The 27,766-nt window shown below is 39.7% G+C and overlaps 1 protein-coding gene across 2 annotated transcripts in view; it reads right to left on the bottom strand.

Annotated features, from left to right (window-relative positions):
- Window positions 1-27,766, bottom strand: part of ZZZ3 (zinc finger ZZ-type containing 3) — a 52,527-nt gene that overhangs the window by 5,481 nt on the left and 19,280 nt on the right. The window contains exons 3-11 of one of the 2 annotated variants that reach the window (XM_080916341.1): window positions 26,858-27,011; window positions 20,891-22,434; window positions 8,009-8,147; window positions 6,106-6,253; window positions 5,904-6,019; window positions 5,353-5,424; window positions 4,277-4,378; window positions 3,566-3,661; window positions 1,665-1,817 (exon numbers count right to left, since the gene is read on the bottom strand). In XM_080916341.1, coding sequence (XP_080772467.1) covers window positions 1,665-1,817; window positions 3,566-3,661; window positions 4,277-4,378; window positions 5,353-5,424; window positions 5,904-6,019; window positions 6,106-6,253; window positions 8,009-8,147; window positions 20,891-22,404 — 2,340 coding nt within the window. In that variant the 5' untranslated portion in view covers window positions 22,405-22,434; window positions 26,858-27,011. The remainder of the gene's footprint in view (window positions 1-1,664; window positions 1,818-3,565; window positions 3,662-4,276; window positions 4,379-5,352; window positions 5,425-5,903; window positions 6,020-6,105; window positions 6,254-8,008; window positions 8,148-20,890; window positions 22,435-26,857; window positions 27,012-27,766) is intronic. The other variant, XM_080916342.1, reaches the window with a different exon arrangement.

Raw genomic sequence — 27,766 nt, 5'->3', positions numbered from 1 at the left:
TGCAGTGGGAACTGAATCCAGGGCCTTGCATCTACTGGATAAGTGGCCACCACTGAGTGCCTGTTTTACATGTTCTGCCGCCCTTTCACATGGCTACTTTTCTAAAAATTAAATTAAAAACTTTTCTTTTTACTTATTCACTTAACATTCTGCTCACTGCTCTACTCCCAGCCACCCTTCCCCCACAATCTTCTCCTCTGAGCAGGTGAAGGTCTCCCTGGGTATCTCCCCACCCTGGCCCTTCAAGTCTCTGAGGCTAGGCACTTCCTCGCCCACTGAGGCCAGACAAGGCAGCCCAGCTAGAAGAACACATCCCACATACAGGCAACAACTTTTGGGACAGACCCCATTCCAGCTGTTTGGGACCCACGTGAAGACTGAGCTGCACATCTGCAGCATATGTGTGGAAGATCTAGGTCCTGCCCGTGTATGCTCTTCGGCTGATGGGCCGGACCAAGAACCCAAAGAGTCCATAATAGCCAGAAACTGGAAACAACCTAGATGTCCCTCAATTGAAGAATGGATGAAGAAAAGGTGATGATACATCTACACAATGGAATACTACTCAGCTATTGAGGTAGCCCAAAAGGACATGCATGGTATGTACTCACTTATAGGGGATATTAGCCATAAAAGACAGGTACCATGGTGCACACCACAAATGCAAAGCTAAACAAGGAAGGAAGGCCCAAGCGAAAAAGCTTGAATCTCACTTAGCAGGAAAATAAAATGGTTATATAGGAGGCAGATGGAGGGGGGAGCATGGGGAGGGGAACTGGGGATCTGGGATCAGGTGTGGGGAAGGACAGGAGAGATGGCTGAATGGCCATGACAAAGAAGGGAAATCTACAACTGACAGGGTGAGGGGCTCTCCAGGAAGAGACAAAGACCTAGCATAAGGGAGGCATCCAGGAATCAATCTTTAAGCACCATTTTCACTGACACTTTTCTCAGGTCTTCCTCTTAAACCCCCTCTTTACATTAAGTACGTCTTAAATGACTATGAAGGCTCCTTTTATTCCTCTGTAGGACTTTAACAGATATTTATCAATGTGATTAATAAACAAGCCCAAGATTTAGAAGAACTCCTTAACAAACTCCTAGCACAGCCTCTTAACATGTTTAGGAAAGCATTTCTTCATACGAATCATTCTAACAATCACAAAGTACAAAATCACACAAGAAAGCTGTATTTTAAAGACTAGGTATGAGCAGTTCCAGAGGACAAATTTAAAGGGAAAACAACTTTACAATCACTACATGAGGAGGAGGTATCTTTTCTTGTTAACCATCAAGTTCTGTGACACACACGTCTTACTGGGGCAAGCAAATGTTCCACTACATGAAAAGTACTTTCTCAACAACCCCAATTTGTCTGAACTCCCTCCAAAATAAGTTGAAGTAGAGCTGGGTGGGAAGATGTGTAAACCAAATACTGCCTGGTGACCGGTGACAAGTATAGAAGCTAAGAGACAGAATATAGGTTCATTAGGCTACTTTTTCTTCTTACACCTATGCTGAATTTTCAACAAAGAAGTACTTAAAGCATATTAACTCTAAAGTAACCCTAACTTGTTAAAGGGGACATGTCAGCATTCTCTGAAAAGTAGGGATAAGGAGAAAAATGATTTATCTCATATTGTACAGTCATCTAAGTAACTTACCGAGGCCTCCTCAGCAGCAGTGCTCATGTGGCTATGGAGACAAGACCGGTCATCATCTTCATCCATGTATACTGGTGGTTCATGTGAAGTCATGAAAGTGGAAGGTTTAAAGAGGTGCTTATTAAGGGGGTGCTGTCGCCTGCTTGTTGAGGACTACAAGAGAAAACAAGTGTTTTACTGGGACAGTGAAAAATCCCCACCAGTTATAAGTATTCAATGCTGGCTGCACTGAACTCTTATGATCAACTTACACTGAAAATCAAATTATCTAGGCCAGACAAATAAGTACCTAGAGAGAGGGGGAGGGGCTTCCACACTATCTGCATCTATAAACAATCACCCAGCACTGAGCGACTTCTGCTTTATGACAGCATCACTTAGCCCTTGGAACGTTCCTACAGAGCAGCCTTTGCCTCTCACTGGGTGATGCCCAGCACAGGCGTGAGGAGGTAGAGGTTCACGGTCAGGGCAGTGGCAGAATTGGATGAGATCTATGTGGTGGCACAGCACTCATACCAGCCACTAATGCAGATGCCACTCATGACCAGGACATACCACAGACACAAATAGAACCACTGGAAAGACAACATTTCACCCAACTCTCACCATGGCCAGAAACCATTATGAGTATGGCATGTTAGACCCTAACAGCCACAATGCCTACTAACTTACAAGAGACTTCACACACAATGGATCAAATTTAGGCCTTGCTTGTAGTATTCCTTTTTGGTCTTTATTAACTCTTGGTTGTAATAATGCAAGGTGTAAAACAACATATTAATAAAATTAATTTAGAAAAATGAATTAAGGGTTGTGGATATAGTTTAGTGGCTAAACATTTGCTCAGCATAAATTGAGCTCTGAACCACAGGAGGGAGGGAGGGAGGGAGGAAGGGAGAGAGAAGAGAAAGGGAGAGAGAGAGAAGGAGAGAGAGAGAGAGAGAGAGAGAGAGAGAGAGAGAGAGAGGGAGAGAGGGAGAGAGAGAGAGAGAGAGAGAGAGAGGGAGAGAGGGAGAGAGAGAGAAGGAGAGAGAGAGAGAGAGAGAGAGGGAGGGAGGGAGGGAGGGAGAGAGGGAGAGAGGGAGAGAGGGAGAGAGGGAGAGAGGGAGAGAGGGAGAGAGGGAGAGAGAGAGAGAGAGAGAGAGAGAGAGAGAGAGAGAGAGAGAGAGAGAGAGAGCGCGCTAAGACAGCCAAGGTCTGCCTGGCACTAGTTATGAAACCAGTAGCATAGTAGCACTTGGCCACAATCCTGGTACTTGCTTCCCAGCAGAGGTAGGAGGACCAACATAAATCCTGACCCACACAGCGAGTTCTAGGTCAACTACATAGTGAGACTCTGTCTCTTTAAAAATAAAAATAAATAAATAAATGAAATGAAAAAATCAATCAATCAATCAATGGTTCTCAGCTTAGTAGTTTGTGCCTAGACAACTTACATATGTTATTATGGCCCACTGTGCCTTTGTATAAAAAGGTTGGAGAACAGTGTGTGCTTCATAAGTAACAACCACCTGTCGGTACTCTCACCTTAAAGTGTCAGGGAGAGAACACTATTTACAGCTGCTGCACTGAGGGCTAAATATCTCCAGTCATCAGAGCACAGAGAAAGCAAGCCTACATCTGAAGGCATCCATCCATTCCTCCAAATTTAACATCTCTAAGACATTCCCAGCACTGAATCGTAGCATAAAAACTCCTGGAGTAGTACTCATTCATATTAGCCCCAAGAAAACAAAGAAAAACTGTTAAAACTTAGTGTTTTTTTTTTAAGTAGCAATAATGGAATCTTAGTCTACACAGTGAAATGTGAAAATGAAGAGAAGAGCTTCACAAACTGACACCCACACAGCAGTTCTGAACCCAGTGAGCCTTTGAGGTTTGTTCCTGTCTGTACTCCTTACCTTTCTGGAGTATATATATAAATTAGGTGTTCTGCCTGGAACTGGTATGCCGGCTTTAGTTAACTTTATGAAATACTTCTGTACACGACTGGCAACCTAAAGAAACATGAAAGCTCTTTCAACATAATGAAATAATGTGATACTTGAGATGTTTTAAGTGGTAACAATTAAATCAAGAAGTAACTTTTAAATTGTCATCAAAGACATTTATAAGTTAAAGCCTAGACAAAACCAATTCAAGTAAATTTAAGTTGATTCCAAGGCTAAACAATCATTCAACCTGGTGAGCACTGAGGAGCCAACAGGCAGCCCTATCTGTCACTAATACAGACAGGCACGAGGAAGGAGACTACAACGTCCATTTTCAGAAAAACAATTAGGGATGGCATTAATGAAATGTCACAAAGTCCAACAGCCAGTCTAATAAAAGAGGACACTGTCAGCACACTCACTAATCACTCAGGAGATGCAAGGTCCAGCTCATTCATACACGTGCGTGTGTGCACAAGTGTATATAGTTTTTAAATGTTTTACATCAACACAAAGCAGTGTTACTTATGCTGTTTCTGCTATCAACATAAAAATAAGAAATGCTAATCAATGTAAAACTACCATACACTAGAGCTACAACGGTATCAGTTGTACTGATGTGGCTGTAGAAACTGCCCACCAGAAACCATCCACCATTCAGTCTGCAGCTGTTCCCATCACCTGTTTGGCTGTCCGGTTGCCCAGTTCATCAGCAATCTTCTGCCAGCGTCGAGACTCTACTTCTTCAGGAGGGTATTTCAGGAGCAGCTGTTCAAGTTTTTTCTGCACCAAACCCAAGACCAGAGACCAGATTTTAAAGGAATAAAGGATACCATTTAAAATACTGCATTTCTGAATAGACACATTCCTGTTTCATTCAAAGCACAATACTGCGTTCCCAATTCTGGATGTCATATCACATTATCGGAGATTCTCAAGGTAGAAAACAGTGCCAGTTAGGAACTTAAGATGCCACAGGCAAAGTGAGATTAGAGGAAACACCTATAAAAGCCCTTTTAAAGGCTCTTCTATCACTTCAGTGACAAAACACACACACACACACACACAGAGAGAGAGAGAGAGAGAGAGAGAGAGAGAGAGAGGAGAGATGTTGTCCTGGGGTCATATACATCTCAGTGAACACAGCTTCCCAACTAACTTCTCTTACTGGAATACGACCCCCTTCAGCTTTCACAGAAAACATGCAAATTTACTGGGTTTAGAATAAGAGATTCTTCCTCTTTTGTGTAACGTGTCATCCAAGTACCTGAGTGAACATTGTAACTCTGAGACACCCAAGCATTTAATACATGAGATCAAGCTTCCTTGAGGTGTTTTATACAATCCCAGCTAAAAAAAACCAACAGACTCCACACAGGCAATCTTAACGAAAACGTTCCAAACATGCCAGTCTAGTTTCTCAGCCCCCGCCCGAACCCACAGCAGAAATTAAAACGCAACTGGAAACAGCTTTGCTTGTCTTGAGGCTTTACTTTCTCACAGCTGCTTTTCAGAATACTCATCCATGTCTAGCTTCCTCCCCAAACTCATCTTTTTTTTCCAAGAATTATTCTCAGTTTTTCTAAACCCAAAATTCATAAAATATGCAAAAAGGTGTACACATGTACCTCTAACTATTTTGAACTTATAATTTAAAGAACTAAACACAACAGTTAACGTGTGCCTGGTAGTGCTAGGCCTACTGTGACAGTCTAGATCTCCTCTTAACCCAAAGCAGCAAGAAGCATGCGTGTCACCTGCTCTTCAACAGTCCACAGCTGGTTGAAGGTCTCCGGTTTGCTGTCGTCACACAGTCGCCCTCTTATCATCTGCATATAAGAAAGGCTTTAGTTAAAGGAAAATATCAAGGGTACAAAGAGCACACAGTAATGTTTTAGAATTTTCAAAGTGTCTTTGCATAATTTTAAATACATACATCACCTACTTACTGACTTCCCCCCCTCATTTTCTTGTAACTTTTCTCTAGAAACAGAAAACATTGGTTCAAAATTGAAAACTAACAAGTTCAACTGAGAAAAGGGTACATCTGAAGTTCTGGTCACACTCTACAGTGCACTGGGACTAGGAACAGCGCCCACAATGCCCATTTAAAGTCCATAAAAAACAAAAATGTGACCAACACAAGTTACCTCTTATAAGAACGTGCAACTTGAAACCTGGGGTGTAAACAACAATGAGGCCATGGAGGCAGATGTAGGTCCCTCTTCACTTGAAAGTTCATGTTCTCATTGTTTATTAGTAAGTAACTCCAGTCTAAGAGACGATTCAGTTATTTCATGCTGCTCACCTGAGGACGGCTATGGGACCCTTCTGGACCATCACTCAAAGGCAACATAGAGTATGAAAGAGATTCTCCATCCTTCTTAGGATCTAAAGGACTTTTTGGTCTAGCAGGCAACCCTACTAAAAATAAAATCATATACAGAATTATTCAATACAGATGTTGCAAGACATTTTTCTCATTAAATTCTTATCATGTAGGTTCTTACCTTTATCAAACACTAACTTAACTCTCCTAGTATGTCGTTTGCGATGTTTAAACTCTCTCTCAAAATTCCCAAGGCTATTGGTATATTGGTCCCACACAATTTCAGGCAGCTGCACAACTCTCTGTGGGTATGGAAGCCCTATATCAGCCTGGAACCAAAAAAAGACAAAACAAAAATATAGAGTGACAATGTACACTTAACTAAAGATAATAGGTAAAGTAAAAACATAATAGGCACATTGTAAATACTACTTACACGGTGCTAAATATGACATATTAATAATATGCTATTTAGAGATACTTCCTGCATAAGCAGCAACTTTACACATAAACACACCAAGCACTCTCAGCTCTAAGAACAAGCACAGTGAGTGTGCTGGAGGCAACAAATGACACACGAAATCTGACATCAGCCTCAAAGCTGCGGCCACATAACAATTATGACGACTTTTCCTTTCTTGCAGTGCTGAGGACCAAACTTGGGGGCCTCGTACAAATGCTACACCACAGTTAAATCCCTTCATCTAAATTATGACATCTTAAAAATAGAACTTCTAAATTAAATCTAGGACAAAGAAAAACAACATAACTCTTGTACCTTCACTGAGTATGTGGATTTCAATACACACCTGTTTATTTGTAAAGCTAAGATGGTCAATAACACATCTCAGAATTTAAAACATTTCTAAACTAAACCTAGAAATGAAAAACAAGCAAATAGCTAACTGCATATAAATCTAGGAACTAGGCCTAAAAGCATGTTTTTGCTAACACAAACACAAAATAAAATTAAAGTTAATACATTATTGTTTATATCTCTAACAATTTTAATTTAACCTGCCATAATTTGCCATCTTAAGAATATCTCTGTTCTCAAACTGTTTAATAATAATAAAAGATGGAGTTGGGTGTTTTTTCCTATTTGTTTATTATTGGATTTTAGGTTTTTGTTGCATAAGGCTGTTTTGTCTTATACTCAAAAATGTCTCTTATAGCCCAGGATGACATCAAATCTAATCATTTAGTAGGTGAGGATGACCCTCCAACTTCTGATCCTCCTGCTTCAGGTAAGGGATAGGAGTCTAACATGCTGTTTCACCATTTTAACAGAGAAGGCACAACACAGCTCTAAAAGCCAGTTTTTAACAAGCCAATATATAGATGATATATGTATTATGAAAAGCAGTGTTTTCTGAAATCAGGGAAAAGAACGGCACACTGATTAACCAAATGGCATCTCACAGTTACCCTGCACACAGAGGCACTGAGCAGACGGATACTGAGCCTTTGAAATCCACTGAGCAAGGTTCAGTGGCAGCAGAGCACCTACTTGTACAAGGTCCTGGCTCCATTCCAGTACCAGAGAACAGCACCCCCCCCCGCCCCCAGACATTGTCCTTGTGTTTGTTTATATACTGATCAATTAGGGGCTCCCTACTTTAATGCACTTTTTTGAATGGCTCACTGTAAAACATTAATGGTTTCAAAAGAAGAGAGAAAACAGTTCCACCCTACGGGAAAAAAAAAAGGTTTACAAAATTAAATAAAATTCATGGTTTCTCTTGGTTATCATAACCTTAAATATGTTTAAAATAAATTTTTGTGTTGTCTCTATAAACATTTGATTTACTCTGTAGCAGCAACTACAACTCAAACAAAAGCAGTTAATAATTATCACTCTTGCCAAACAGCCAATGAAAACTTAGGTCTCTTTATTTGGACAGTTATCACTGTGCATTACATGGGGAAGAAGACAATGCTGCCTTCATTAATATGGCTAACCTGAATCAGGTTGTGGAATTAAATATTCTTGAGGCATAAACTCATTTTTTAAAAACATAATTATCTTAAATTACCAAATATGCCATAATCTGTAAAAGTACCAAAGTGCATTCTTTTTGTACCTTCTTCTGAAGTTTCTCCACAAATCCAATAGGATTTTTTAGTGCTTCTCTCTGGTGTTTGCCTAAACTTTCCAGGTCTTGCACTGCTTGAGAACGCTGAGCCTCAAGTACAGCAATGGTCTGTAGAAGTCTCTGATAACTAGAGACAAAGAGAGGTCTCTCACTTAAAGTTTTCTACTAACAACAATAAAAACTTAGTTCAAGTCATCATCTACTATATATTAAGTCACACAGTCTTTTTAAAGTTACCTGAGAGAGTTTAGTAAAACATATTACTGGGAATAAATGAGGTCTTCCTGAGTTACGTAGTACCTAGTCAGAAAACATTAGTTAGAGAAATCAAAGCCTTCTTTCCCATCTTTAAGCTTCTAATTCTCGAACCTTGAACAAGTTCAGAAAACAAGAAACATTTTGATGTTTCAGCAACCAAAGCTTTAAAAAAACTTCTTAAGAAATACCTTAGGCACACACTTACTACCAACGCCACAAGACAGAATTCATAGTATGGTATGATAGTAGGTCACACAGTGCTCAACTGTTCTGTAATCTACTTTGCCCACATTTCAGATTTCACTTTCTATCACAAACCTCAATATTTTTTCCAGCACTCAAGATCAGGGCAAATGTTCAGTTCAAAGAGAAAAGCTGGAGGCATTATTTCCCTACCTGCTTTAGACAGTGAATACAGTTTGAGTTACATAAATCTACCTACTTGTCCTGGAATCTCACTACAGGAGCGAGAACACTCATGAGCTCATTCTCAATGTCTCTTGGGTAACACTGTCCTGAGTCTGGAATACCTGGTTTCACATATAAATACACAGAAATTTAAGAACCCCAAAGCCTTGAATGCTCACATACTTCTCACAGAAATAATTTTAAAAGTCACTGCAAATTCACAGCCCAATAAGAAACTATGTCCTTAAATAATCAACAGAGCAGTTTTTCTTTATAGTCCAAGATACATTGTTTCTTAACAGACTACAACACTAGAATTCCATTATGGAAAATACACCTGTTTTGCTTCCTTTTTCTTAAAAAGTCAAGTTATCATACTTCCCAGCATACAGATTCTCAATAAATTTATTGAATAAATAACTGTCTGATGTTTTGCCCAACCAGAAACAGAGTAAGTCTTGTATGTTAGAAACTAGCAAAGCAGCAGAAATATCTACAGTCAAACAATGTACCTACAAGACTCACCACCAAGGTGACCCTTAAACCATTTTATTACTGTTTTCAAATCTTTGTAAATGAAAGTTGATGACATATTGAGTATTAACATAAAACTGTGTGGGTTACATACATAGTCAAGTTGAGCCAGTGTATGGCACAAGAGATGCTGGCTACAGGGAAGGCACTGCAAACTTTTCAGCTCTAGTTTTGCTTAACTCTGACAAAACGACTAGAAGGCAAAGATAAACACGTAAGGTCTATAAAGAAATAATGGAAACCTGTGCAACAACAATGAATTCAAGCCTCCTACCCCCAATCAAATTATTTCCCAGATTAGTCAGAAATTTTGCCAGTCTATCCCTGGGTAGATGTGAAAAGAACTGTTAAAAACTGAACAAGGATTCACCATGAATTCATTAAGAACTGAACAAGGGTCCACCATGGATTCAGGGAGACACTTAGTTGTTAACACAACCACTGTTTGCTAAGAAAACAAGGCTTTGCTAAGAAATAACCAAAATAAAATAAGAGATGGAAATTAGGATTAACATGGGAGCTACAATAATGGGAGAAAGAAACAGAACGAGATTTATGTGAGTGAACAGCAGGGGCCATTGTCCTGAAGATGAAAGAAGGCTTGTAGCTGAGGAGCTATATCTCAATGGTCACCTACTTTTTTTTGTTTGAAATACTCCAAATTTCTTAAAAGAAAGAAGGCTGAGTACAATAGCATATTTCTAAGTTGGAAGGAAGGAAGAAAGGAAGGAAGGAGAGGAAGAAACAAACAGTGTCTTTGCAGATGCTTCCAGCCAATCATCAGACTGAGCATGGGGACCCCAATGGAGGAGTTAGGGGAAAGACTAAAGGAAGGAGCTGAAGCATTCTGTAACTCCACAGAAAGAACAATATCAACCAATCAAACTCCCCTCCCCCAGAGCTCCCAGGGATCAAACCACCATCCAAAGAATACACATGGAGGGACCCATGGCTCCAGCTGTATACGTAGCAGAGGATGGCTTTGTCTGGCATCAATAGGAGAGGCCCTTGGTCCTGTGAAGGCTGCATGCCCCAGTATAAGGGAATGCCAGGGTGGAGAGTCAGGAGTGGGTGGGTGAGGGAGCATCCTCATAGGAGCAGGGGAAGGAAGGGTGGACTAGGGGGTTTGAGGAGGGGAAAATGGGAAGGGAGATAACATGTGAAATGTAAATAAATATCCAATAATACACACACACACACACACACACAGTGCCTTTGATCCAAAGTAAGAGCAACACATAAAGTGACATTGTTGCCTAGTGGTCAGATCACACCTGCCAATGCCCTGCTTGGGGGATGACAAGAATGTGACCAGACAAGATAAAGGCAGCAAAAAAAGGCCAAATATGATATATTATACTGAAGTCGAAGATTTAGGGGGCTAAAGCAAAAGAATGAGATTATCTAAGGGAACCGTGTCTGAAAACAGCACAACAAAAGGTCTAACATTTGGTTTGTATATTATAGGCAGACACTACGTATATATTTTAAATTTCATAAACTTTCCCTCTGGCTCTACTTGTGAAGATAGTATGTGCTTCCTGTATGATGTGAAGTTCCGACTTTCCAACAGAACTGCTGTGCACTGACTGTAAAACCTGCCTGTCTGATCCTAACAGCGATGCTAACAGTGAGTTTATCTGCAGCAGAGTTCTCTATTTCACTTTGTTTATGACGTTGACATGCAAACATTTAGCTTTCAGGCTAGGAGATTATATTTAGCTACAGTACCTATACCCAAGTTATTTTCACTACCATTCCTGGCCAACTTTTACTGACTTTTATGAACATAAACACTTACTCTGTCTCAAAGACTTGATTGTCCATTTTCGAGGCAGAACGTGCATGTACAGCCATCAACAGAGGAGGGAGAAAGAAAAACAGGAGGAAGATGGAAATTTTTACTTTTCCATGCACCACCACCTTTTCCCAGGAACCATTTCTGTGGTAGAAAGAATCCTTAAGAGCTCACTTGAACATTTTTAATCTTATTAAAAAAAAAAAAAAGTAAAAACCTTTTTAAAAAATAACTAAGACATTCTGCCAAGAATGCTGGTCTCATTCTTCAAAATAATAACTGTCAGCAGGAAGGTCCCTGGGTCAATCTAGTTTCTGCACCAGATAAATAAAGAGGGGAAATAAAAGGACAGGAGTGCTCCCAGGTGTGTAGGAGGATGTGTAGATGAGGTGCACAGCTACAGTAAAGGCAGACACATCAGGGAGTCCAGAGGAAGCTGCTCCTCCAGCTCTGTGAGCACAGGTGAGGTCACCACAGTGAGATCTATGTCCGTATTCTGACAACTGCCTTTTAGTGAAGATTTTTAAAAATTCCTGTTTCAACTACATTTGTTTACATCTGATTTCTAACTGGATTTCAACCAATTTTTCCCTCCTCAAAATCCTTCACCATTTTTCTTCCCTCTACATTTTCCCCCTTTCTCTGCTTCCTTCTTTATTCCATCATTCCCCCTCCATAAAGCTTACACTTGAGTCCACTTACATTATGCTTGCCCTTGCCCTTTTGTGTCAGTGCTGCTCGTAACTGGTTTTCACGGAAGCCATACCTGGTTTGCACTGTTGCTGCTTTTTATTATTATTAGTAGTAGTAGTAGTAAATGTTTTGATTTTGTTCCTCCCTAAGCATTAACAGGTACTGACAGGAATAAAGTGCTCACCACACACATGACAGCAGCGCATATTTCCTACTTAAAACCACAAGAAATATGAAAAAGCAAAGCAAAATTATCCTTCCAAACTCACATCTATTCAATAACTGAATTAAAAGAATGGTAAATGTCAACTCCAAAATTTAATGTAATACAAGATAAATGACCTGAAGAGTGAGAAATCCAGGAAATAAGAATCTAGCAGGAAGATCTGATAAGTGAAAAAAAGCTCAGTAAATCAAACTCAATAGGAACCTGAAGGCAGAAGACAAACAGTTAAAAGTTCTGAAGTGTAACTATCAAGTGCATGACACATATTCTAGCCAGTTCTATAAGTTGCTCTAACAGCAAATTATGTTATGTACACCTCTGCAATGAGTTCTCCACCAAACCTAATTTATAAACGACACCAGTACTTAACAGTGCTCAGAGTCACAAGCCTGAGGATAGCCCGGGTACGGGGCAAATTCAGCCTGGTGATAAAGCAACGACGCCCCATGAGGCAGGCTGTTTTCAAACATATGATCATCAAATAAGATTTGGTCAGACCTCAATATGTCCACTGCAAGTTTCTGGGATGAGTTTGCTGGGACACATACATGTTGTGAAAGGAACTGCACAATGCACTCTAAGAGAAAACTGCTAGGCAAGTGTAACAAAATAACAGCCACCAAACAATCACAGAATATTAGAGCTACATAGAATCTGCCACTTTAAGGATAAGCACAAAGTTGAGAGCCACTCATGACGCAAGACCTTGCTTGGTTCAATCCCCAGCACCGCAAAAGAAGAGTATAGATTTATTACATTATTAAAACGTTTTCTAATAATAAGATGCAAACTCAGAACAGAAGTGTTAAACATGAAAATAAAATCCCCATGATCATCATAAAAATAAAGCTGTCATATTTAGTTTTTACAAAGTTACATAATAGGTTTTTATTCAAAGTACAGAGGAATAAGAATTTCTGCTAAATAAATTTGTGCTTTAGAGATTACAACACTATTCTTTAGTACTCCCATATATCTGGAAATAAAAATTGGGTCTAAAAATTAAGGAACCCCTAGAAAATAAAAAGCACATTACCAACAATGCATCATCAGTTCAGAATTGTAACAAGTGCTCCATTCTACATAAGATGCACAGCAGAGATGTAGGGCATCTGGGAACTCTGCAATGCATTCCTAAGTAATCTACAAACTAAAAGAAAAAAAAAAAAAAAAAAGCTTGCCAAAGTCCCTTTTAAGCTACTGAGAATTCTGGAGGTTTCACTGAGAGGCAGGTCGCTCTCCAGGGTGGAAATTCTCATAAAATGGTCACTACCCTTGCAGAAGTCATGGATTGGACTTTACTCCCCAAATACTCATTTTTCTTCTAAACACCCATTATTACCAGAGCTTGTACATTCAGCTGTTCTAGCTGCCAGCTTGCCTTAGGGAACGCTTGGATCCTAGCACTGGGATTACAGGCAATGGGCTGACCTCGATACGGGCTTATGAGTCCCAATTCTAGCCCTGCTTACACACTCTTACACACTCTCTTCTGAGCCAGCTCTCCACCCCAAGGGCAAGTTTAGCACATTTCGATTAGCTCTTTATTTCTTTTCTCCCCTACAAACAGCAGGACACCTGACTCAGGGGACCCAATCTACTACATAATCAGTAACTACAGCACTCTCCACTGTAAACAGATACAGGGCTAAATGGTCCTGTAGTGCCGTCACCATAACAAACAATACAAGTCAGCAGTAAATGCAAATGAAACCCCAGTACAGCAGAAGTTGACAAGAGTGAAGCATCTTGAGTACAAGGAGGAAACGGAGGAGGTGTAAGGGCACAGACGAGGTCTTCAGTACTGACAGGTGAGGCACAACTGGACAGCATTTCCCAAGCTTGGCTAGTCAAAAGACTGTCTACAGCTCTTTACTTAGCCTTTCCGACTAGTGTATGTTTTATACCTGTATTGAAATATCATTCTTAATTCTTACTAAAGTATTCAATTATCATACACAATTAAAATATTACAAGTCAACCTCTTTAAAGCATATCAATAAAAAACTATGTATGTACTCTACATGCGTGCCAGGTACCCATGCAAACTAGAAGAGAGTTAAGAGTTCCCTGGAACTGGACTTAGAGGTGGTTGTGAGCCACCTGATGTGGGTACTGGGAGACACATCTTCTGGGTCCTCCACAAAAGCAACCCTTGCTCTTTATTGCTCCAGCTCCTCAAGCTTTTTTCTTTTTTTTTAAATAGTGTATGTGTACACTTGAGGATAGGTGCCTGATGAGATCAAAGAGATCAGAATATTCTGGAATGAAAACTACAGATGTGTGCCCCACAATGTGGATGCTGGGAACTGAACTTGGGTCCTGATCAATAGCAGCATGCACTCAAACGTTACTGTCTTTCCTGACCCTTTCAAACTCTTTTCTGCAGATAGTTCTGACTGGGTTTCTAGCTCCTGCCACTAACAAAGTGTGCTTCAATTGCCTTTATTTTACTTCCCTTGCCGTTTATAAAGTTCGAAGGCACTGCTTACTAAGGGGAAGGAGTACAGGGGTGGAGGAGTGTTCTTTCAAAATAGGGTCTAGGCACTCTGGCCTAAAACTCACTTCCGGGGGCAGAATCACAGGTACACAGCGCATACCTGGAGCCAACCACTGAATTAAATAAACTTCATAAAAGTTCAAAGAATTTGAATCTGTATTTTTAATCATATTTACAGAATTACTGGTACCCCAAACCTGGGGTTCTTGTGGGAACAAAACTTATAGAGCCTTTCAAACTGTTCCTACTGCCTTTCTAAACATGAACAACAAAAAACAAACAAACAACAAAGTAAACCCAAAAGAAACAAAAACAACAAACCTAACTTCTGTCAAAAACTGACCATATTCTGTAGACAGTCCATTCTATCCAAGTTGGATGAAAGGGTCTCTTTCCCTCGTTCCAGAGTTTTAGCTCACTCACTCTATGCACAGCACTGTGTCATGTGTAGGGTGTGGGGTGTGGGGTGCACACCTGCACCCATGTGGAAGCCAGAGGTCCACAGCAGTTGTCTTCCTCCACCTCCCTCCACCTTAGTTTTTGAGACAATGTTTTTCACTGAAGGATCACTGATCGTACAGTTCTGAGATCCACCCTTCAGAGCCAGTGTTACAGAGACACAGCATTTCTCTTTTCCCAAGTCCATCCACCCTGAACCAGACACATACCATTCTGTACTATTTCAAAAGCCTACACACAAAACTCAAGATTGTAAAAGTAGATTTAAAAGTTATGTATAAAATTTTGACAATAAAAGCTTTATCTTAAAAAATGCCGACTGAGTGTTTTATATTTACTTTTTATACTCCAATTATAAAAATATCAGTTTGACAACCCATTCTTACATACACAAGTCCACCAACTTCTCCCCACATGGAAGTCATGCAGCTTCCTCACTTTCTTTTGAAACTTAAAATCAAGATCGTTTACACGTAAGTCTGGCAGCTGAGAATGCAGCTCAGTGGTAGAACCTTGCCTAGCATGCATAAAAACTGAGGGTCAATTTTTTGTACTGAAAAAAAAATATATATAAAGACTTTATTACCAGAAGTACGCTACTTTTTGTAACATTTCTCAAAGCAGATTAAGGGCTTGGTAATTCTCCTATGCCGAAGGACATGGTTCTCAAAACCTTGTGGTCTATCACATACAACTACAGCAGAGTGCCGCCGGACCAGTCTTCTCAGAGAATGACCCTAACTAAGAGGCTTCCCCTTGTTGACAGAGGACAGGCAGGTACAGGAGAAGGCACCTTTCAGGCATGCCCATCATTTCCATAGTGTAACACAATGTCAGCATCTACAAAGTTCAGCTGCAGAAATGAGGAAATTACAGAAATCTCAGAAGGAAAAGAACACTGAGTGCTGCACTCACAGCTATCCATTGGCCATGAGTTGAATGGGGGCATACTTCATAAAGATGTGCCACACACACCCTTAACCCCAGCAACTCAGGGCCGAGGCAGGCAGATTTCTCTGAGTTTAAGGTCAGCTTGGTCTACGGAGTGAGTTCCAAAACAGCCAGGGCCACACACACAGAGAAACCCAGTCTCTGAAACCACAACCCCCCCCAGCCCCACCCCAAAAACAAATGTTGGAAATTGGGCCGGAGAGATATTTTGACCAGGTAAAGGCATTTTCCACCAAACCTGACACTTTTGGAAAACAAGCAATGCCTCTAAATTGTCTTCAGACCTCTACAGGCTGTTGCCCCTTTCCCACTAAATAAAATGTTAACAGAAAAAAACCCAGTAAATTCTTTTTAACTGGGCTAGCATGTAGAGTATTAAGGGACAGATAGTAAAGAAAATGAGCAGATATTACCTAAAGCATGCACTTTGTCAGAGGAAAAGGTTAGGTGGGGACTTGTACCATAGGGAAAACCCATTTCAGATGACCAAGAGCTGACACTGATTTTCACAGAGCTCAACCCACGGCCGGTAGGAGTTGAAAGCAGCTGCCTTTCATCTAAACAGTGCCAAGTTAACTGAGAGAGACTGAAAATAACTGGGAGCAGTAATACACTCAGGCTCATACATGGTCTGCTCTGTTTTCTGTGCAGTAAAGGAAATGGTCTTAAGGGAAAGAATAATCTGAGCTCAGGCTTCCCAATGAAATCCACTACTAAATGGGTAACATATTTAAGCCACAGTAGCTAATGAGAAGGATGTAAAGAAAAAAGCCAGTGACTGAGCCTGAGCAGTATCAAGACCAAGATGAGATACAAAAAAAAAGTACATCCAGATCACAATCTAGTGGCTACAAGAACACACACAAGCAATGTATCCACTCTTATGTATCTGCTTGCCCTCTACCAGGATGGAGACAGGTGTGTCTGGTACAATCAAGCACACCACCTTTGTAAGGAACTTGAGTCTACACAGTCTACTCAGAAAACAGCTTGGGGAAGCCAAGGAATGAGAAGTCGTGGGACACAACACTAAAGAGGAATAATAGAAAAAGGCCCTAGATGTACATGGCACCTCTAGCTGGATACATATCTACACAAAACTACAGGAGATTCTATAGACCAAGCAAACAACTACCACGGAGCTATACACGTACATGTTCACAAAGCAGAACTTACACAAGCTCCAACCAGCCAGAGTTAAAAATTCATTACAGAAGGCAGGGCTTGGAGAAACAATCCATGACTAAGGCATTCTACCCAAAAGTCAAGGACTGTTTCTCCAAGTCCTGCCTCCTATAGAGAATTCTTTACTAATGTGTACTAAAAAAGGATCTTTTGTGTAGGCATTCTTTATCTGTACTGACCAATTAAAAGGGAAACTCAACAAAAAACGAAAGGAAATACTAAGCCACAGCATTGCCAAAAGAACACAGGAAGCAGCAAAACTACTGGGATATAAAGGTCAAGGTCATCCAACAGGAAAATCTTATCACTGACATCACTCCACCACCCCTGTAAGAGATAAGCATAAGTCAACAAGGTTAAGACTATATCCATGTGCTTAAGATAAATACAAAGATTCACTTAAAATCATCTACAGTATTTGAAAATTTCACATTTTTGGCAACAGGGCTGGAGCTGGCTCAGTAGTTAAGAACACCAGCCCTTCTTTCAGAGTATTTGGTACTTTGGGGTGCAGGGTTCTCAGCACCTACATGGTGGCTCACAACCATCTGAAACTCTAGTGCAAAGGGACCAGCCATACTTGCCTGGCCTCCAAAGGTACCAGGCTACATCCATGTGGTGCACAGACATTCATGCAGGCAAAACATCCATACACATAAAAAAATAGTATTTTTAAGTTGGCAAACAACTCACTACATGTTTTGATTAATCAGTGACTTACTCCCTGACAACAATTATACTTAAGACAGCTTTTGTTCCTCTCATTAATCTACACACCCAATACCTGGGGCAAGTCTGGTTGGTTCTACAGCTCTTTCCATGAGCTGACAAGCACCAAGCATACTCTTTCCAATGCATTCTAAACCCTCAGAATATTCTTCTCAAATTAACCAAATCCTCCATTTGAAGGCATTTGTCCTTCACAGATATACTACGACTATATTCTTTAAATTACTACAACAAAAACATGAAAGCAATTAAGTTAACCAGGGGTAGTGCTTACTTATCTAAGATGATCATCCCGTCAGATAAAAACTCCTATACTTAAAAAAACAAAACAACAACAAAACCCCAAGATCTGCTCTATAAGGTTTCCAACCTAAAACCTAAGTGATCATTGCAAGAAGTAACTAGCCATGGCTCAGAGTACCAATTAGAAGAGAGATGATTGAGTCCAGTGGTAGATGACACTCTCAGTAATCCCAGAGAGGAAAAGGGAGAAAGGTCAGAAGTTCAAGGATGCCTTCACCAATATCACAAGCTGAAGGCCAGCCTGGGCTACAAGAGACCCTGCCTCAAGAAAGTAAAAACAAAAAGTCCCTACTTTTTATACAGGCCAAGGTGCGGCCCCATTTCTACCATTAACTCATGGTGCCTTTTATGTTTGCAGTAGTGTAGTACAAAAAATGAAATCTGTGGTTTCAGACAAACTTCCAAGTGTGCTATTACTGAGTTAGACCTCTGACCCCGGTGATTAGCCTCTGTCATGCTGCCTGAGTAATACACCTACTTAATAACTGTTTTTGACATATCTACTTACAGAGTTTCCTAGGTGTGATTAGCTCTTGAATCAGAAAAGCAGTATTAGATATAAAAATATTTAATAGTAAATATTAAGGCCCAGGACATAAAAAAGGGACTTTATTAAAGAATGTACATAAAACATGACTGAGTACTGTTTTCTTGAAATTACTTGGAACCAAGATTAAGTACGATAATCCCCTCCCATCTCAGAAGAGTACTTGCCTAACATAGGCACACTCTTGTTCTGCTCCCTAGGAATGCAAGCAGTAAACAAAAATAAGTAAAACCTAAAAGTAAGTGCCATCTTCAAAGACCCAGGATAAAGCAAAAGGTAAGGGAAGCAAACTAGTGATTTCTCTCACCCAGCTGCTCCGGGATGCATCAGAATTGAGCACTATCCTAACAGCAAACAGCATCCCAAACTCCAAAGGACTTCATGCCCACTACTATTCTCATCTACTGATGGACATGGAATGCCACCTTTTTCAGAGTGACAGACACTACCTGGATAATTATTTTATTTATTCTTAGTCACTATGAAAGCTCATTTTAAAAGTAACGGAGAGTGTGACGTGAAGTAACGGAGAGTGTGAGTTACTATTTTCCAGAATCAATCAGCAGTGAAAACCTAAGAGAATAACCCATAACAAAGACAACAAAAAAAAATCAAAGGGAAATAAACCTACTGTATCATTTCCTAGAACAGGTGTTGCTCAGAGGCTGAAAGTGTGCCTCACGTTTGCCTGGCTCTCAGTTCAGAAGAAATAAATTCTAAAGAAATTCACATCTGTTTAAACTGTAGCTGGCCACAGTCACACAAGCTCAAAGTCCCACATTCTCAAGAAGCTAAAGCAGTAGAATCACTTGTGTTCACAATTCCACGCCAACCTGGACAACACAGGCACCCCCGTTCCAAAACTAAGAAAGCAAGATATCATACGTTTTGAGGTTTTAGTTATTCCTCTAGAACATACATCTTCTTTGTTCCTGCAAATAAAAAACCTTTTTTAAAAAAGATATGTATAAACTGACATTTGTTGATTTGTTTGGGTTTATTGGGTTTTCAAGACAGGGTTCCCTTCTATGGCCCAGACTACCCTTTGGCCTTGGCCTCTCATGCTGGGACACTGCTGGTGTGACCATGCACCAGTTCATCTTACTTCTACCTGAAATCCTTCCTTTATGCAATTATGATTTTTTGCGTCAAACTGATCTCAAGTATATCACACTCATCGCCTAAAAAACTGTAAAACATTCAGGGAAAATTCTTTTGTTAATCACAGTATTAAAACATAATTTTAAAAGAAAACAGAAAAAAACCTCCCACCCCCCCCCACCCCCGAGAAAGGAGACATATGATAAAAGGCCACAGTACTGGGATCATATGATACAGATTAGGCATCTGTCAAAAAAAATTACAAATCTTCCTCAAATCCAATTATTTCTGTACAAACAATATAATCTAACTTTGTGATAATAGATGAAAAGCTGACCTACAAGAGGAATTTGTTTGTCATTGTTATTCATTAAAGTAGCTTTGGTGAGCTAGGTGGTAGCGGTACACACCTTTAATCCCAGCACTCAGAAGGTAGAGGTAGGTAGAGCTCTGAGTTCAAGACTAGCCTGGACTATATAGAGTGAGTTCCAGAACAGCCAAGGCTACACAGGGACCCTGTCTCAGAAAACAACAAAAAACAAAAAAAGAGTTTTGAACACTTGATAGTTCCTTCATGCTACTCTCCAGAATACATAAGTGAGCAAAACTGCGGGTGATTTTGGACACAAAATTATTTGCCAAAAGAACCTTTGAAATTAGGGCTTTGGAAACAAGAGTATTAAGGAGGGTTGTGTCAGATGTTACTATCATGATGTTAGCAGCACTACTTCTGTAAGCTGCAATGAGGATGGATCAAGCACCTTCTTAAATAAAAAAATGTAATGGGGAATTAAGTGTAAATAACTTCTAGTCTGCTAGATTCCCAGTACCTGGACGACAGTTCTGTGCTCATTATTTTACCCATTCAGGAAAGGCTGTTGTTACAAGTATAAGCCAGAGTGAGCTGGACTGACTCGGCGTTGAAAGCACCTGAGTTAAACTTCTACAGTCCTTCCTTATTAGACAGTGGGACACTAGAAAGTCAGAACTACCAGAGACAAGCAATGAAGTTCACCATGAAAACACCAAGTCTCTGAGTTTGAGTTAAGAAATGTATATTACATCTAAACTTACTGCATCTGCAATGAAAGCATTGAGCACAGGCATCTATCAACGATACTGAAACCCTGGGAAGTGACAAGCAAAGCAGAACTCATGGTTACCATAGTTACACATACTCTTTGTTGTGTTTCAGTGCCACATGATCTGATTCAAAGTAATAAACATCAGGGTCATCATCGTCCTCTTCGGCAGTGTGCTGACTGGCACTCTCTTTGGCAGATGGCAAATGTCCAATATTCACTCTGGCCTCTGAAAGTGGCTTACTTAGTCCTTCACTTCCATAGTCACAACATAGGGCCTTTTCATCTTGAGAAATTTCAACAGGATTTGTGGGAGACTCGCTTACATTATCACTAATGGTTGTGTTTGTTTCATTGGGACTGAGATTATTCTCCTCAAATTGTCCATTTTCTCTGTAAGGAGATGTGTTTTTAGTGGGACTACCTCTGGTTAGGGCCGCCCTTCGAGGTGAAGTTCTCAAGGTGTATCGGTGTTCTTGAGGTTCTGATAAAGATGTCATTTGAGCTGAAACACAGTCTAGCATAGAGGACGGTTCTGGCTCTCCAGAGACTGGCATGCGTTCGGAACCCGTGTCCAGAGGGTTACTGCTGCTCTCATTACACTGCTCTTTGGAGGCACTGCTATCTCCCACCACATCTACTTCTTCCTCAGAATCTCTTAAGGATGACTGAATTTCAGAAACAGGGCCTGAAGCTGACTCAGCAGGCAGCTGATTCCGACGTTCCACAGGCAGGCAGGCAGCTACTAGTTTGTGGTCCTCCAACTTGACCTGCACATCTGACTTTGTGCAAGGCACGAAATGGTCTATACAACTGTCCTCCTTCCTACTACCACAGAACACTGAAGTCTGGGTTTCCGAATCCCCATCTCCAGCTCCAAGTTCTTCCTGCAGCACACAGGAACCAGGGCTATTTTGTTTAGTGTTCCCGTCTGACTGACAGTCATCACAGTTTATAATAGTCGAGTCACTGTCATCAACACCATTGACACTCAAATAGCCTGTGAGTTCTTCTAATACTGCAGCATTAAGTGGCCCTTCCTCACTGACATTCACCTTTTTAACTTCCCTTTTCTCACAATCATCCAATATAAGACATCGACAAGCTCGTTTAGCCCCTTGAAAGTCTGCATCATGGTCCACTACTGTCCTCCTGTGTTCTACTGGCTCCTTATCTGGTTTTACAGGCGAATCTTCTTCTGAACTGTTTGTGGCTTCAGCTCTAAGACAGCGTTTAATGTTCTTTAAGACTGGCAGTGCTGGCTCTGTCTGCCTTCTCTCACAACTCTCTAGGACCTGCCTTTCTAGGTCATCCTTTTCCGAAGAAGAAAGTCTTCTTTTCCTAGGGCTTACCCATTCTCGAGCACTCGGCTGTTTCACATCAGATGTTCTTCCGTTATTATTTCCTTTCTGAATTGGCACAGGCTCTGGTCTCTTCTTTGGTGATCTTGACCGTACTTGAGAATGAGAAGAGATTTCTTCTGGGTGAGCAATGCTACGATTTCTTAAAGTTCTACCACAAAAAGATTCATCCAAGCCGTTTAACCCCACTGTTGATCTTGTAACACGAGTAGATCGGGAAGCAGCCATACTATGGCAAGTCCCTACCATACGGTCATCATGATCCACTCATTGGGAAACCTTCAAAAATGTAAACAAAATAATGAGAAAAAGGTCATAGTTAATATATCTAAAACAAAAGCATAAAGTTGTCACTTTTTATCCAAGTATAGCCATTATCAATAAGTAATGGGACAAAGGTTATTTTATTTAAGTTTCCAACAATGACATTAGTTAGCAGCTAACAAATACTATGTAGTATGTTCTGGGACTCCATGTGTATATTTAACATACCTTTACTCCCTGAAGTTTCACAACTCAGACAGGTCTATTGTACCTAAGTTACAACTGAGGAGTCTCAGGCACAGTCTACTGACAGACATAGAGCCAGCTCAGACCAAACTCTGAAAACCATGTTCACTGTTTCTCTGCCTCTCAGAATAGCGCAAAGTAACCAAAAGTAATCATACAAAACATAACTGTTTCATTTTGGTTATTAAAGTAATACTCCTCAAGTTACAGACCAGGAGCCATTCCAATAATTCTAAGGTTTCTACTAAAATGGCTTCTTTCAGGTTAATTAAATGCCTTGATAAAAAGGAGATAATAGGGGACCTTCTGGGATATTAATTATATAGTGAACAGGAAGTTATAACAGTAGCTTGCTTCCATCTCTAGAGAAAGGCATGTCAATAGTTGAAGGTATCCTGAGGAGGGCAAAAAGCATCAGCTGTCCTCTAAAAGAAATAGTCATTTCAGAAATAGGGAATATTAGTTCACATATATAACATTTGTGTATATTTTTACACATACATGTACACACCCTTTCTTTAAATTTCTGACTGTAGTCCAGGAAAGCTTTAACTCATTGTTTGGAAGACAAATGGGCTTTCTAGTAAGGATGCTTAACTTCCTAAGAAGAAAGTGTGAAGCCTGTTTGGAGTAATTCCTCACTGATCCACCTGGGTAAACTCTGAAAGAGCTAATGGTATCTTCCAGGACTTCCATGTTATCAAGAACAAAGACACCATTAATATTCCAAGTCTCTATTCCTCATCCATTTGGTTTTCTTAGATATTTTGCTACTTCATTGCTTAATTTCAAGTGGGGTACAGAATGGATAAATACCAAGAATGGCTGTAATGTAAGTTCACCATGCCAATCACGGAGAATCCTTTTAATGCCATTTGAACTCCTCCCCATGCAAATCAAGTATAGTCCCTTCTAGGCCTCAACTACAATTACCTAACGTTGGAGAAGGTGGAACTACAGATGACCACAGCAACACGTCACCCAAGAAACCACTAAAGTACCTTCCCTGTTCCTGCTGCTGACCTTCTGACAATGAGTTAAGGAGGGAAAGTGCTCTGTGGAATGTAAGTCGGTTGATACTTTAAAATCTGTGACTACAGCACATTTACTTGTTCTAGAGTCTCTCATGGAAATCAAGTTAACAGTAAGCATGGTACATACCATCAGGAAACGTCACGATCTGAACACTCACAGCAGGAACATGACTAATTTATCTTTCTAACATCTTGTCATCAAGAAGACAGTCCTACTTTACTCACAGGTAATATACACTGATAGTCCCATAAAATTTCCACTTTCAATTACAATAAATGTCAATTAAGCTTTAAATGTGTTAAAAGAACATAAACTGAAAAATGTTAAAAGTAATTTATTTGATGTATTAAAATCTGGAGCACTCAAAGTTGAAGGTTATATACATATATCTATGTAAATATGAATCTAAAACTAAAATTAATTTTATAAGCAAACTATAAAATAAAATACAAATTTAATAATCTTCATAATTTGTGGTTGAAAAATAATACTGGAAACTCACTGAATTTTGTTTTTTAATGAGTGATGCCAATTAAAGGCATATAAATCTCTTACATGATTTCAGTTAACTGGCTTTCCTTAATCATTCTTTTCTTTCCACATTGATCTATGTGGAAATCTTAACAAGGAACAAAATCTCTTTCTCTGTAATATAACTTCCAGAAAAAAAATATTAAATCAGATATCTGTCATTAATACTGGAAATTAAAAAATATATATAAATATATATGCACATATACACATGTATATGTACGGACAAACATGAATGCAAATCTCTATCAAATACCACCTATGAATACCTATACTTTTCTTCATTTTGGCTATAAAATTAAAACTCTGATTAGTGTCAAAGATCAAGCCCTTTCTGTATCTTTGTCCCTAAAAAGGTTTTAGTTCTTTCCAACAATTACAATAAAGCCCAACTATTGGCCTGTGATTATCAAGAAGCTGTCCTGGGTGAGGACCAATAAACTGTAAAAATGCTAGAATAGATAAACATTTTGGAGACCAACAGAAAGAGCTTACTTAACAGCAAGTATTACCTGGTACTTTAAACTGCTATAACTCAAGTATAGTTGCAGAGTCCACATTAGAAGCATGTTCTGAAGCTTGCTAGAAACTCAGACCTATGTTTGATACATAGAACAGAGAAGGGGAAAGGCAAGAAAAAGAAAGACCTGCAGAATGTCAAGCCCTCTCCAGACTCAGACATACTGCATATGAGAGACACTGAGATCAATGCCTTCAGGCAGTATTCTTACATATAGTTCAATTATCGATTGCAAGTCCAATTAGACATAAAATTCTCCTTAATATTTTACTAGATTGCAATGATTTAAACAAAACATGAAAAATAATGCCATGATCTTTTTGGCTAAAGAAGCCTCAAATGACAGACTGTAAGATTATCCTGGACTGAATTAGCATATTATACACACTTTACCTAAGTATGTTTACATTATTGCAACCAAATCTCAGTGTTGTTTTGCCAAACTTGTCTATTTAGCAAAGCAGTGCAGACTGAAGCTGTAGTTTCCCTTATTCTAGCTAAATAAAGAATCCGCTGAAGAGGTCTGTCTGGGCATGTAATTATATTCTATCAAATATAAAGTAATTAAGAAACTAGAAGTGAGCCCATTTGCCAACTAGCTCAGGAACATTCTTACTAATAAACTATAATAAGAGACAGCAGGTGAAAGCCTTAGCCACACATACTTGGTAAGAGAAATTGTATTACCATAGTTTTAGAATTAAGGAAAACCAGGAGTTAACACTTTCATGTGGGCAAACCCAACAAATAATAAGACCAAAATCCATCCTGCGTCACCCACTGACTAATGAGCTGCAGCACTTTGCAGAGAACGGGAAGAGTACGGTTCCTCGCTGGACTGCAGCGCTGTGTCCTGTGCTCCCCCATTCTCCTAGTTCTCAACTACCCAAGAGACTGAAAAGGGCTATTCAACCGAACTCTTTTAGCCTGTCCACGCCGAGTCCCAAACCTCCCCTAAATCCACACATTCTCTTACCTGACTTCCCCTGACCCACTTTCCCTCAAAACTGAACCTACTTTTATAAAAACTACTAAATTCTAAAACATCATTAGCTCTTTCAGATCATAAACCCCTAGGACCCGTGACTATACCCACAGAACTGGATCAGACCCAAAAGAAACAGGACAGACTAAACAAAATCATCATCATCACCATCATCATCATCATCATCATCATCTTGGTTTTTTAAGACAAGGTCTCACTATGTAGCTCTGGCTGTCCTGGAACTCACTAAATAGACCAGGTTGGTCTCATGTTCAGAGAGATCTGCCTACCTCTGCCTCCCCTGAGAGCTGAGAGGTGTACACGACCATGCACAACCAACACCAACATAATTATCATATTATTAACTTTTATTAAGTGAAAAACTTATAGAATACTGGTCACAATACCTGTGTATTTTCAGGTACAAAAGCCAAAGTCAAAAAAAGAGAGAGAGAGAGAGAGAGAGAGAAGAGTGAGCGAGTAAGCGTTGCTGATCTGAGTTTCCTGCCTGACTAGAGACTAGGCCGTGCTTATCACACAGGTCTGTGGTGGTTTTGAGACAGGATCTTGCTATTCAGCCCTGGATACCTGGAACATTCTATAATGCCCAGAGTGGCCTTAAACTCTAAGTCTCCTAAATCCCTCGCCACACAACTCTTTTAGACAAGTTATTTCAGCTGTACTATTCTCACTCTAGTGCAGCAGAATAATGCCTGAGACCCTAACCACTCAATTCATTGAAGGTTAATAGCAACTGCTTTGAAGTTTGAAGATTCCATTACACAGGTATATACAGCTGGATCTCCTTTATCATCAAGACAGAAACAACAGATAGTTGACAGGACAGACAGACTGATAGGCAAAGAGTAGACCTGAATGAATATATACATTGAGACAACTAAGAAGTCAAAATACTTCATACTGCTCCTTAAATATATACGTTTCAGAGGCAGGCCTACTGGTCTCTCGTAATTCCAACAGTCATTTCATTTACATCTTTGTTGGGAAATAAAAAAGGGAAAATACTTGATCTTTAGTAAAGATGGATGGAAAATAACATATCTCCTCCCGCCAAAATCAAACTACAGTTGCCTTCTCTACTGCAAAACTGAATAACTTACCTGTACAACCAAAGGTCTATCATTGTGGAAATATTATTTCTTTTCCTTATATCCTGAAGAAGATGGAGCTATGATCTACAATACAGTTTACACTTCGGACTTTCAGACTCCCAGCTTCAGCCTTGGAGAATACTAGAACCTCTTAAACGCCTCTCTTTAAAATAAAATGATAAAAAAGATATTAAATAAGGAAATTAATATATGCTAACAATTTGCCCTGACTATAAAGTATACAGAGGCTGCATTACCTTCACAGTAATGATTTGGTGCTTCCCAGTAAGCAACCCCAGGGGCACTAAGCAACTAGGTAGAACTAGAAGAAATAACTAAAAGGGTGTAACAAATCCTTACAGACAACTCAATTAGTAACTTGAGTAAAGTATGACTCAGAACTTTCCTACAATTTAAATTTACTCTTAAGATTTTTTTGTTGTTGCTGTTTTTTTTTCCTTTTCCCTTCCTCTTACAGATGAACTAAAGGATTCCTAGATATAGCACTGAATACAAGAACCAGGACCTAAACCAGTGGTTCTCAACCTTCCTAGTACTGTGACTCTTTAATATAGTCCTTCACATTGTGGTGACCCCCAACCATAAAATTAATTCACCACTACTTCATAACTGTAACTTTGCTACTGTTATGAATCATAATGTAAATATATGATATGCAACCCCTATGAAAAAGTCATCCAACCCCTAAAGGGGTCAAGACCCAAAGTTTGAAAAACCGATCAAAAACAACAAAAAACATTAGGCTAACTACGTTGTCTTCTATATCATACACGGCACACGTAATATTCACTAACATGTTCCAAGATTCAGCTACTAAAGATAGCCTCTGTTACTTTTTGCCCTATGTATTTTCTTTATTGCTGTTGGGTTTTTTGTTTTGTTTTGGAAACAAGGTCT

The sequence above is a fragment of the Micromys minutus genome (assembly GCF_963924665.1).
Source record: "Micromys minutus genome assembly, chromosome: 4".
NCBI classification, from domain to species: domain Eukaryota; kingdom Metazoa; phylum Chordata; class Mammalia; order Rodentia; family Muridae; genus Micromys; species Micromys minutus.
Note: the sequence above shows the minus strand (reverse complement) of the source record. Positions and strands in the feature narration are given on the sequence as shown.